The sequence below is a fragment of the Mustela putorius genome, unplaced genomic scaffold (genome assembly GCF_011764305.1).
Source record: "Mustela putorius furo isolate JIRA1106 unplaced genomic scaffold, ASM1176430v1.1 tig00003901_pilon_pilon_pilon, whole genome shotgun sequence".
Taxonomy (NCBI): Eukaryota; Metazoa; Chordata; class Mammalia; order Carnivora; family Mustelidae; genus Mustela; species Mustela putorius.
Genome location: NW_025422049.1, coordinates 9,201,980 through 9,215,334, shown reverse-complemented (window position 1 = coordinate 9,215,334; position 13,355 = coordinate 9,201,980). Strand labels below are relative to the sequence as shown.

The window sequence follows — 13,355 nt, the reverse complement described above, 5'->3', positions numbered from 1 at the left end:
CAAGTTTCCAACTCCCCAAGCCTGTTCCCTCCCCGGGTCGCACTTGGCCGCAGGACCCCCTGGGCAAGAAAGAGGTGTGGGCGGGCGGAGGACCCCGGCGAGCTGCTCTGGCAAAACACCGGCTCTCCACCGACAGCGGCGCGACCCTTCCCCGGCAGAGCACACAATAGGCGGCCACTCCACGTTCTTTCCCGGTCCCTCGCCGCCGCGGCCCTGGGGGCTGGCGGGTGGGGCGACGCAAGAGTCCTCCGGCTCTCCTGCAGCCACTGCAGCCGCTGGGGCGGGATAGGGGCACTGGGGTGGAACACGCCCCACACTTGGAGATATTTCGTTGCACCACCCCCATACACACACACACACACACACACACACACACAGGCGCGCGCGAAAAGCGAAGCAGCCCGATCTCCCCTCCCGGATGCGGCTGCACCAGCAACATCAGCTGCGGGCGGAGCCCGAGCGGTTGCCACTTCCCCCCTCTTCCCTCGTGACCCTCGCCCCCCCTTCGGTTCGCCCTCCCCCCGGCACACACCCTTCCTCGCCGGACACACCCTCCTCCTGGGGCCCGCCGCGAGCCGAGCCCAGGCTCTCCAGGGGAGGGAGCGGCCCCGCCGTGGGGCAGGACAGGGAGCGCGCGGGCCAGCCGCGGAGGGAAGGAGGGAACGAGGGAGGAGCCGCGGCTGGGAGGGAGGAGCCGCGGGAGCCGCGCCGCCGCCGAGCTGCGATGTGGCCGGTCGGCCGGCGGGTAAACAGAGGGAGCAGCCGCGGCCGTGGCCGCCCCGGCCCGGGGCAGTGAGTGCGCCCGCCGCCAGCCGTCCGCCGCTGCCATGGCCGAAGTGCGCAAATTCACCAAGCGGCTCAGCAAGCCCGGCACGGCGGCCGAGCTCCGGCAGAACGTGTCGGAGGCCGTGCGGGGCTCCGTGGTGCTGGTGAGTGGCTGGGGCACCGGGCGCCCCGGGAGGACGCGCTCCGGGCGGGAGCGACGGGGTGGCTTTCTGCGCGCGGGCGCGGGCACGGGCACCGGGACCGGAACGGCGCTGGCGGCTGCCGCCCGCGGCGCCCCGGGCTCTTTCTCCGCTTCAGTAAGTTTGCGCACCAGCCGCCGCCGGCCGGGGTCCGAGTCCCGGGCGCCCGCTGACAGCGCTGCGGCCGCCCGGTGCGGCGGAGGCGTGCGCCCGGTGGGACCCCGACGGGCGTTCGGGGGCTCGGCCGGCTGCGCGGGAGGCGGACGCTCGGAACCCGGGCCCGGGCCCGGGCCCCGGGAGGGGTGGGGGTGTGCGCTGGAGAGCGGACCTCGCTCTGCCCTGGAGCCCGCACAAAGAGCTAGGGACCAGGGCGGGACGAGATCCCGATTCCCTCCTGCGGACACCTGAGCCGCGGCGGAAGGATGCGATGAGCGTTTTGCACACACACACTCGCGTGCGCGCGCGCGCGTGCACACACACACACACACACATACACACACACATTGTGTACACACAAAAAAAGAACCCCACCCAAAAAGCCCCGGGCTCCCAAGCTCGGGCGGGCGGTGAGAACAGAGGAAGCAGAGCGACTTCCTCCCGCTACTGGGGAGAGGGTGGTGATGGGTGGCGAACGGGTGCTGCTGCTGCTGCCGCGGAGGGAGGGAATTGCAAACAACGGGGTTCCGGGGCGAGTGCGCGCGGGGTCGGTTGCCACAGGGCGAGGGTGTCCCCTGGGACCCAAGAGCGCTCCAGAGGCGAGGAGATGGGGCAGTATTTGGGGGATGATGGTGTGTGCGGGTTCAGGGATGGAGGACGGCGGGGGTGGTGGGTGTCAGAGCCCGGGGGTGCCTCCGAGGCGGCAGGGCTGGGGGATGGGGATTTGAAAGCGCGTTGACCCCCTGGGAGCCCTCCATCGCACCCTCAGCCCCCTCCGGATTGTCTGGCTCAGGAGGAAAGCGGACAGTGCTAACGGGCACTCGCCCCTTCTGTTTTCAAGACACTCGTTGCCAATTTCTTGGACTAGAGAGCAAACCCCAAATAAGCCATTAGTGTTTGTTTTGTTACTTTGGGTTTTCGTTGTTGCTTTTCGTTCTCGTGTCTCCTTTCCCTCTACCTTACAGCGTCTCGTCTGCTGTGTTTAAATTTCACCATTTACGTGTGGGCTCTTTTTGTTCCAACAACTTATCATTGGAGGGGAACTTCACAGCTTTTTCTTGTGATTTTTCTGTTGATCTTGTAGAATCTGCGATAAAGCCAACATTAAAGGGAGGCCAGGGGCTTGATCCCAACCGTGGAGAAAGTTGACATTAGTGGGAGTTCTGGAGGAGGATCAAAGGTAAAATGTGTACCTTTGAGATAAAGATCTGATCCCTAATAGCTACAACTGTGCAAAGCCAAGTGACTTTAAAGAAATCTCTCTATCGTGGCTGGACCCTTGAAAGTTTAATCCTGCTGTTTAGCAGAGCTAAAACCAGACCTTTAATGTTGTTTTAATGGACTTGGCTTATTGTGTGTCTCACTGATTTTAGAATGAGGTCCTGTTAGGGTCAGATTGGAACCTCGGCTGCCATAACAGCCAGTTTAGAGAGGAAGGCAATCCATGTGTAGGGCATTTATACCCGGCTCTCATCTTGGGTGATTGCTAACAAGTGATTCAATCTGCCTCGCTCAGGAGATGCTTTCCTAAATATGGGGGAAAAAAAAATTGCTTGAGCTGGGGTGGCTGGCCCTCTGCTGCATGGTGCGAGGGGAGCCCGTGATGTGGACAGATGGTTTCAAGAGTAGAAATGGGCCCCGGCAAACCTCCAGTGGGATTTGACCAGCCTTCAACCTGCTACCCTCAGCAGCAAAACGTTAATATTAACATTCTTGCTTTTTTTTTTTAAGATTTATCTATTTATTAGAGAGAGAGAGAGAGAATGGCAGGGAGGGCCAGAGGTAGAGGGAGAGAGAGAGAGAGAGAATCTTCAGCAGATTCCCCACTGAGTACGGCTCTAGCCCATGACCCTGAAATCACGACCTGAGCAGAAATCAAGAGTCAGGGCGCCTAACAGACTGGGCCATGCAAGTGCCCCAGGCTTTGAGGCTTTTAAAAGAATTTTGTATAACACAGGTACAGCTACCTCTTCCTTACTGCTGGCTCCGTGACAAAGCTGGAAAAACTGTTAGTGGGAGCAGATTTATCTGGAAGCTGCTGCCAGCCTGGTTTACTTGGGACTGAGTGCACAGATGTTTACCAGGCAAGGCACTGGAATGGTATTTATTTACTACTCTGGTGTGTGATCCACATGGAGATTTGGGGAGCTGATGAGGGGTGACATGGGGGACAGATTCTAGGAATCCAAACCCGTGAATATCTGTTGAGCCTTTCTCCCACATTCAAGAAAAATGGTAGGTGCCCTCTAGTTATATGTGAATGCAGGTGCCATTTTCTTCATTTGTTCTTATTAGTTGCAGCCCAGGTTGGGTCTTTGTATGTGTTTGTCAGTAGGACACCTAGATTATTCGCATCTTGGCGCATGCTGTTTGCAAGCAGTTCGGTCAATGAAGAAACAAGGAAGCAACCTTTAGGGGTAGATTCTCCTAACTGGCTCTTTCTTTGGCTCCTGTTTTTCTGACACAAAGAGCCAGTCACCAGAGTTAGTAAAGCCATGGGTGTCTGGAACACAAGTGGACCGTGTTGCAGCTGCCGCTACAACTTGTGATTTTTTTCTGATTTAAGCCCCAAAGTGTTTATTAGGGACAGCTGAAGTAGGATTTACACTTGCTGCTATAAACCCACGACACTCCCATTAGGGCTTCGATACGGACTCACGCACAGGAATACCTCAGAGGTCTGGGGGTTCGGTTCCAGACCACCGCCGGAGAGTGGCTATCATGATAAAGCGAACCAGATGAAATTTTTGCTTGACCCGTGCATCAAAAAGTTACGTTTACACTATACTGTAGTCTGTTAATTGTGCAATAGCAGTGCGTCTCAAAAACAACGTAGATGACTTAATTAAAAAAATAACTGCAGTGCTAAAAAAAAAAAAAGCCAGCCATCATCGGAGCTTTCAGTGAGTCGTAGTCACCGATCACAGATCACCGTAGCAAGTGCCATAACAATGAAAAGGTCTGAACTCTTGCAAGGTGTAACCAAAATGACACAGATGTGAAGTGAGCAGGTGTTTTTGGAGAGATGGTGCTGATAGACTTGCTCGAGGCAGTTTGCAACACATCCCCACTTTGTAAAACACGCAATTATCAGCAAAGCAGGGCAAAGCGATGAAAGGAGTTAGGCCTGTATTCGTGGGATTTCACGAGGGAACCATTCCCACAGCAGGTCACACCGTCCTCCGGTGGCTTTCCCACTAGAACTTGGAAAACCCTCCAGACTGAACGCATATACAGCAAATACACAGTATTTCCCGCTTAGATGGGTGTTGGTTTTGTTTGGTTTTTTGGATTTTTTAAATTTATTATTATTATTTTTACAATTATATCCTTGTTGGCATGCGGCTACCATCATTCTGTTTTGCTCCCTGTTTTGAAGAACTCTGAGGTCCTGGGCTGTATAAAGCATGTAGGCATGGATTCACACTTTCATTCAGTTATTAGTATGCCCACGCCTCTATTCACTAAATAATGAAGCAGGCAGGGAAAGAGACTGGTTGCTGCATTTTCCTTTAGGTTTGGCATTTATGTGAAGGTCAGTTTTAACCAAGGGAAAAGGATAATGATAGAATTAACCATTGGCGGAGATTTCCTGGGAGAGGTTTGGGGAGAATATTATAACCTGAGAGTGTGTGTGATTAAAAGAGAAGTTTTTACATATATACACATTTAATATGCAGAGTTGAAACCGTGTTTTTGTTACAATTCAGGCTGTAGCTGTTTCTGCCGGGGTGGGGGGGTGGGGGACACAAAGTCATTCAGAAACCTGTCATGTTCTAGCTGCCCTTAAGGGCAGTCCTCCTGTCAGCCTGGGAAAAATTGCTTGGTAGGTGTTTAAATACTGCTTGCCTACTGCTGCGGAACTTACCCTCAATTCCTCGGGCGCAGAAGGATCTGGAAAGAGTTGCTAGATGTTCCTGGCTTTAGCCCCTGGAGGCAGGATATGTCCTTAGCTGGCACCTGCTGGATGTCATCTAATAACCCTGGTAGAGAAAAACTCTCCAAAAGCCGAGGATGGCTGAGAGTGGCCGCAGCTGCTGACTGCCCCCCAACCCACCGCATACAACTACCTTTGCTTGGAGTGTGTGTTAGGTTCACATGTAGGGAAGGCCTGGAAACGAATCTGCTGTCCTGCTCCCTCCACCCAGGGAAGTTGTGGGTGATTCCTTAATATAGGACCAAACAACAACGCAGAATAAAGCCCATGGCGATGGGCTTCTTGACCAAGCATTTCTGGTTCTCAGACCTAGCTAGGCTCTGGCTGAATGAGCTGCGGACGGTTACCCCAAGTGTTGGTGCCTAACAAGAAGGAGGCTCCCTGCTCCCGTGGGCTGCTCCAGGTTAGGGGGCCCCAGGGCAAGTCACCCCTGGAGGATCTGTCCAAAAGCCCCGGGCGGAGTATTCTGTGAACCCTCTTTGAAGCACCAAATAGTGGAATTTGTTTCCTAAGACAAATGTGCACAAGAAATCTCTGGGTTGAGCCTTTTTCCTGGACTAACCCTTGTTAAGCTTTCTTTTCCTTTCTTCTTCTTCTTTTTTTTAAAGATTTTACTTATTTATTTGACAGAGAAAGAAATCACAAGCAGGCAGAGAGAGAGGGTAAAGCAGGCTCCCCGCTGAGCAGAGAGCCCGATGTGGGGCTCGATCCCAGGACCCTGAGATCATGACCAGAGCCGAAGGCAGAGGCTTAACCCACTGAGCCACCCAGGTGCCCCTAAGCTTTCTTTTGTAAACGTTTATTGCTTTGTTACATAGTAAATGCATATTTGTTGTAGAAAAGGTGGAAAACCAGGCAAGAATAATCATCTCATTATGCAGGGAGACTGTTAAAATTCTAACGTGTGTAGGTCAAGACTCTTTGATCTCTATGTGTGTATCTATCTATGAAAGAAGATGAAAAAATATACAAACTTTGAAATAATTTTTTTCACTTAATATCCTATGAACATTTGTTTCTTCACTTCATTTAATGTAAATGCACGTAATCATGTTTAATGATGGCCAAAACTTCCACTGTGCGTGTCTGGTAGGTAATCATACTTCGTTGTGCGATAATTTGGTAGTTTTTAGTTTTGTGGTGTTAGAGGCGTGAGTCGTGCTAGCTCCTAGACACCTGTGGCCATTTGCATTTATGTTAACTTAAAAAAATTGGCTCCTTTGCACTTGCCACCGTTCAAATACACAGTAGTCACATGTGGCTTTGGGGCTGCCAAATAGGACAGTGCAGACAGAGAACGTGCCCATCACTGAAGCAAGTTCTTTCAGACAGCACGGGTATAAAACATTAACGGATGAACATCTTTCAGCAGGTGTTTCCAAGCTTGCTAGATTGTCCCTTCAGGGGAAATTTCCAGCAATGGAGTTGTTTGCTGCAATATTAGACACATTTTTAGCATTAAAAAGCCCTCTGATGGGATGCCTGGGTGGCTTAGTCCATTGAGCATCTGCCTTCGGTTCAGGTCATGATCCCGGGGTCCTGGGATCAAGCCCCGCATCGGGCTCCCCGTTCAGCGGGGAGTCTGCTGCTCGCTCTCCTTCTGCCTGCCGCTGCTTCTGCTTGTGCTCTCTCTCTGTCTCTGTCCAATAAATAAATAAAATCTCTTGAGGGGAGTTGGGGGGGTGAGAAGTCAGAGTATACTTACCGTGATGAGCCCTGAGTCATGTATAGAACTGTTGAATCACTGTGTTGTACACCTGAAACTAATATAATGCTGTATGTTAATTATACTGGAATTTAAAAATAAATAGATTAATTAAAAGAAAAAAAGCATCCCCTGGAACACACTGTCAAATCGCCCTGCAGAAAGTTGTTGGCATTCACTGTTTATCAGAATATGCACATGTTCATCTCCCCTCTCCCATGCCAACACTGGTTATTAATATTTTTTAGTCTTTGCAGTCTGATAGGAGGTAGGTAGATGGTACAGCACCATTCCAATTTGCATTTCTTCGGTTACTCTCCAACAGTTGGTCATATGTGGATTTAGCCACTTGTATTTCTTCTTTGGGGGATTTGAGTGAACCTTCTTACAGACGTATTTCCTGGTTTGTAATTCTTGCAATAACGGTCTCAACCCCAAGACTCTGTTTCGATAAGTCCCGGGTGGGGCCAGGCATCGTGTGTTTTGAAAACTACTCAAGGTGATTCTCATGTGCCCAGAAATGCTGATCTAGACCACTGGCACATGGCAGGCTTGCCCCCTACATATACCCCTGACAGATGAAGACTTGGCTTCTCCTTAAATGCTACTTGCCTGTTAGGAGGGGTATAGGGGTATGCTAGAAAAGGCTCTTGAACTGAAATTTACTCCATTAAGTTCTGCCATAGCCAGACCTAGCTCTGCTGTTTGGAGCCACACAGAATATGTTTGCTTCCTCTTTCGCATGACAACCTTTCAAATATTTGGAGACATCCACCATGTCATTTTGTGGGGGGGGGCAGAGGGCGAGGAGAGAGAGCATCTTAAGCAGGTTCTACACCCAGCACAAGCCTGACACGGGCTCCATCCCAGGACCCTGAGATCGGGACCTGAGCCGAGATCAAGATTCTGACACTTAACCGCCTGAGCCCCCCAGGCGCCCCAGCACCGTGCCATTTTTCGCAAAAACCAAAGAGACTTCATTTCTTTCCTCTCTTTTTCATATGACTTGGTTTCGAAATTCTTCACCATCATGGTCATCCTATTTGGGCTCTTCTCCAGAATTTTGCTGTCCTACTTAAAACATGGGAGGCAAGAGCCCAGGCTCAAGAGTCAGACCTGGGCCTAAATGTGGCCTTGGTCACCAGCTTGCTTGCCTTGTGAGACGAGGCCCGTAACCAGATCTTATTTTCCTCATCTGTGAAATGGGGTAAATAGTACCCACCTTGTGTGGTTCTTAGGAAGATAAAAGAAGATAGTGTATGGAAAGTGTCTGATGTATAAGTGATTCATAAAGGTTTTAAAAAAAGAGGGAGCTGGTGAAACAAAGGTATTCTAGAAGGGCCTATCACAGATGGGGGAGGGGGCGATGTTTCTTGCCCTTTCTAGATATTAGCCAAGAAGTCAGGGGCTGTGTATTCATCTCTATGCCCAGGGCCTCACACAGTGCCGGGAATGCGGTGGGTACTCGGGAAAATCCACTGGCAGCAGTATGTAGGCTGGACGAGGTGTTGGGTAACTGGAGGCCAGGTCACTAGTTAACATATAGTTACACAGTTCTGGAGAGAGAGATAAGAAAGGCTTACCTGAGGCAGTGAGAATGGAGATAAGGGGGAGGATGTAAGAGGTGTTTCAGTGATAGAATCGGGGATTCTTGAAGGGGGAGGAGAAGAGAGGAAGGAAGAAGTGGGAGGGAAAGAGGAGAGGAGGTGGAGTCAAGATGGCGCTGAGGTTTCTGAGCCGGGGTGAATCGGAGGCAAAGTGTGTTTGGTGATAGGGGAGAGGAAAAGAAGAAGAGCAACCTCATCCCGAGAGGGCTGTCAGGATAAAACCGGCTTTCAGTTAAGTCAGGCTTACTGTGGAGAGAACATTCTAGGGAATGGCTGAGCACGTAGTGTTGTGTTCTGGCAAAAGACTAGGGTTCCTTTTTTTTAATGCATCGTTTTAAGTAAACTCTACTCCCAACGTCGGGCTTGAACTCATAACCCTGACATCAAGAGTCACATGCTCTACCAACTGAGCCAGCCAGGCGCCCCAAGACTAGGGTTCTTGAGGGCAGAGAAGTGTTCCAAATGGGATCAGGAAGGGGAGGAAGGGGGAGGGGGAGGCCCGCGATGAGATTTGTAGGCCAGATTAGGCTGATTAAAGAGGTTTGCACCTTTGGGGGTGATTAGGGAAGTGGGAGGCAGGGCGTGGAGGAGTGGTCTGGAGGCTAGCCCCAGACTTCCAGTTAGAACAGAAATGGGAAGTCAGGTCACCCCCTGGGCAGCTCCCCCACCCAGAGTTTGAGCTGGGGAGAAGAGGGGCTGCTTGGGCTGTTTCCTGCCCTGAAGGGACTCACAGGTCCGGAAGGGAGATTAGATGTATGCAAATGACCCAAATGGAGAGGACAGAAATTGGCAGGAGCCTAGCTATTCTGCCTTCTGCCTTCAGTTGGTGACGTCATCTCTGCCTTCCTTCCCCGCCCCAAGTTCTTTTTTGGTGATCTTTACTGTTTTTTCAAGGGTTCGGTCCTTTAGGGGTTCAACAATGTTAACCAGGTTTTTGCCCATGAACACTGTTCTATGGCAATTCCCACATTTATTTGAGTGTAGAGGCCTTTTTTTGGGGGGGGGTCAGGGAAAGTAAACGGTAATGTCTAACACTCAGATTTATCTACAGCGTACACGTGTGACTCACCTTGGCATTCCTTTACTGGACCTCCACGGACTGGAAGAAGTGCTTGCTACCTTCCCAAACCCTTAGTCCTCTGCTCAGAGCAGCCCCCCCCCACCCCCACCGCTTACTTGTTAGTGGCATTTCAGTTCAAAGGAGTCATTTACCTACTTGGGTGTTACTTTCTTCTGAGATACAGAATCATGAGTAAGGCCTGTTGAAGAATTCTTAGTATTTTGTTGTTGTTGTTGTTGTTGTTAACACAGAAGGGAAGGCTGGAAACCACGGGAAGGAGAAGGAGCTAGAGCTGTTTCCCCTTTTCTGTAAATCCAGCGGCAATTTTATGATCCACATCTCGTCGGGGTTTAGATCTCTTGCTCTCCTTTTGCTTTTGTCAGGAATGTGGGTTGTGGCGGGGCTGGGGGTGCTGCTCACGCGTAACATTGGCCTGTTGCTTTATAGCCACTTCTAGCCGGATGCCTCCTCGGTTCCTGCCATGTCCCACCCTGGAGGCTGAGAGCGGTCTCCTTGAACTTCAAGCCTGGAAGCTAGGGTTTATGAGAACAGTGCGACGTCGTGGAGTGGGATCTGGAAGGAGAAGGCCCAGGTTCAGAGTTCAGCTCGGCTTCTTACCGGGTGACCTTGGGTCAGTTATTTAACCTTCTAGTGTCTTGATAACCCCTCCTGTGGGCCTGTGGAGAGGCTTAAAGGAGGCGTGGCTTGCGAAGCACACAATAGGGGCCTTGGCATGCGACTCTGCCAAGTGCTCTTGGCTCTCATGAATATTCCCAGGCTTTCTGGTGGGCAAGAAGTCCTTTGGGTATGTAGCCCAGCTCACCAGACGAAAGAAAAACGGGCGGAAGGGAAGCACGCCCCCTTCCTAGAAGAAGAAACTGGCAGGTGCAAGCTAGGGCTCTGGATCTTTGGCCATCCTTGCCTTCAGCCAGGTCTGATGAGTGAGTGGGAAGGCTGGTCCTCTGGTGGGGAGGAACACCCCGGCTCCTGCCCATGGAGAAGCCCCTCTGGTCCAGGGAACTTGTGGGCGAGGCCTTTTGCAAAAGCACTGACCTTTAGGACAGGACAGTCTGTTCAGAGTGGTTGACACGAAAGGAGGGGTTAGAGGAGCTCTGTGTGGAAAAATAGAACTTTGGTGCTCTTTCCTTTCCCTCCCAAAACTTTTATTGACATCCCTTTCATTCATTAATCGTCAATTTTCTTCTTCTTTTTTTTTTTAAGTGAATATTGAAGTTCAAATTCAGGTGCCTTTTTAAAGGTCTGTTTTGGAAACATGTATTTTAGTGGAAAACTCATAAAGCCTTAAATGTCTCCTAAGAAATGAGTGTGCTTTATATTCAGTTATCCTGGTTTTGTGCTAGCAGGATAGGTTCTATCTGGAATAGTGCATACGGGTTTCCAGCATAGCTGATAGGACGGAAAATGTGGCAGCTGTTCGAGCGACATGTGGTTTATCTATTGTCCGCGCCCGACCTCGCGCAATCAGGCCTAAATTTGCTATTAACGATTTCCTGCAGTTGTTCTCCACCTGATTCTCATTGCCCATGGAGTTTCTCGTTCCCAGGAAGTTGTATTTTTGCAGTTCTTGACAGCCTAGGTCAGATCATATATGCTTCAAGCTGCTGAGAAATGTTCGAGGCTATTCTGATACTTAAGAATCAGCTTTCCCTCCCGACCGAACTGTTTTACTGGGTGAGATTTAACTAAGAAGTCAAGCGGTCTTCCAAGCCTCCGAGTCAGCGGGAAGTGTTTCCCTGAGGTGTGGCAGGAGGCTGGGGAAACGCAATTGTTGGAAATGGTTTTTAGATGAATGACCCCCAGGCTTACGATGGGTTAAAAAAATGCTAGACCTATGACCTGACATGTTGTCACAGGTCACCATTGAACACGCACCATGTTGCCCTCCTCCGCCCCCGCTGTGCCGAAATGGGGAAGGAGAGACCCAGGTAAGGCTGGGCGGCCATCTTGACCAAATCACAGAACAGGTTATGAACTCCAGGCATCTTGTCTCCTTTGGTGTCATCAGGTAAAGAAGCACTCGCTTCTGGCCTCGAGTCTCCAGTAGATCAGGTGGAGGAAGCTCTTTTTTGTGTGGTTTTGGTGATGATCACCTCCTCCTTCTCCTTGGGAAACTGTGTTTATCTCTGAGTGAGCTTGGGTCTCCCAAGTGGGAAAGTAGGAGGTGAGGACAAAACCAAAACAAAACAAAAAAAGAGGGGTGGGGCTGCGATTGAGAAATGTGGGCAGGATCCGTATAGACTTTTCCTTGCCAAAGTAAGCCTAAGGATTCTGAGAACTGTTTGCAATTGGCTGTTCTTCCATTCTCTGCTATTTGAAAAAGTATATGGGAAAAAAAATTCTCCAGAACACTGGCTCTGCCGAGGTACCTGGGATCGGAGTCATGGAACTGTTTTTATGATTTTTTCTTTTTTTTTGGTGCAGGGTAGTGCTGCCCCAAAAATAGCATCTGTATGTCTCTCCAGGCCTTTGATATTAGTAGCTTGGTTTACCCACTTGAGAAACTGCCAGGCTCCAGCTTTGCGCCTAGCAGGACCCCGTGTCTGTACTTACGGGGTGCGTAGAAGAGTCCTGTGGGCATAACCAGTTTATTTTCCTAAGTTAACAAGTTCCTCACGCTTCACTGCAGTGATTGGTTTCCTAGAGACCCGAAGGAGGGAATGTCATCTGTGAGGTGCCTGACTTCTCACCAAGAAATAACTTCAGGCCAGGAGGCCACTGAATTAGCTGTTGCAAAAATGGAATGACAACATTATTTAAAAGCTCCTAGGGGGCCAGGAGCTCTCCCTCTGGCCAGCAGAGGCTTTCCATCGTGCCCTGTGGCTTGTGGAGCAAAGACGTCTGGCTAACCTGACCCCAGGGGAGGGGGCTTCTCCATTACCAGGGGGCCACCGTGATTGTCTGTGGAGGAATTTTGCTTCTGTCTGCCCCCTGCAAATGAGCATGCAGGCACTGGGAGAGCCAGAAGAGAATTCTGTAAGGCCTCCTGACTTTAGTTCTGTAATGAAAGCCCTGCTCTCTCTTCCCTGCCTCCTTTCTTCCTCCTTCCCTCCTGTTTCTGGAGCTACTCTGATGTCCACTGCTGCCTCAGCACTGTCCTGGGCTCAGAGACCAGCCTGGGCCTAAGAAGGTAACATCAGAGGATACTGAATGCAGAGCTCAGGTCTTGGGCCTCAAAATCCTCTAGGCTGCTGGGCCTGCCCTGTATTTAATAGTCATTTCTGGTCACCAGGTTTTATCTTCTTTTTCGTCCCCTTATGTCACTGTCTCAGTCATGGGGCCTTTGTCTTACCCCATCCCCTGAATCTAAGCCCCCTGCCTTGGCTTTCCAACCAGTTGCCCATTTCCTCCAGAAGTGAGTTTGGTCTTCTTGCTCACCCTGAGGAGGGCTGCCCTACCCTCACTGGGAACCTAAAGCAGCTTGAGCTTGGGGCACCTGGGTGGCTCAGTCGGTTAAGCATCTGCCTTCAGCTCAGGTCGTGATCTCGGGGTCCTGGGATCAAGCCCCACCTCAGGTTCCCTGCTCAGTGGGATGTCTGCTTCTCCCTCTACCTCTCCCCCAGCTTGTGCTCTTTCTCTCTCCCCTTCTCGAATAAATAAATAACATTTTTAAAAAAACACCACCACCAAAAATAAAAACCCAGCTTGAGCTCAGCACGGTGGGATTAGTGGGCTGGAGGGGTGAGTGTCTGCTTAGAGAATTTGGGGGAAGGCAGAGTGCCCAGGATGAGGAGGCCCAGCCAGTGGCTCTACTGAGGGCTGGACTAGACACATGGTCTGATTCGTTTCCTATGGCTGCTATGACATTGCCACAAATTTAGCGTCGCAAACATAAATTTATTCTCACAGTCTGGAGGTCAGAAGTCCAGAGTGGGTTTCACTAGGCTAACGCCAAGGTGTCAGTCAG

The 13,355-nt window shown here is 50.8% G+C and overlaps 1 protein-coding gene across 4 annotated transcripts in view; it reads left to right on the top strand.

Moving 5' to 3' along the window:
- The first annotated feature begins 563 nt into the window (after positions 1-563).
- The window catches only part of DOCK11 (dedicator of cytokinesis 11), a 191,553-nt gene continuing 178,761 nt past the window's right edge, over positions 564-13,355 (top strand). For 2 of the 4 annotated variants that reach the window (XM_045068323.1, XM_045068322.1), the window contains exon 1: positions 566-929. In XM_045068323.1, the coding sequence (XP_044924258.1) occupies positions 828-929 (102 nt within the window). In that variant the 5' untranslated portion in view covers positions 566-827. Of the gene's footprint in view, positions 930-13,355 lie in introns of all 4 variants that reach the window. The other 2 variants (XM_045068325.1, XM_045068324.1) reach the window with 2 other exon arrangements.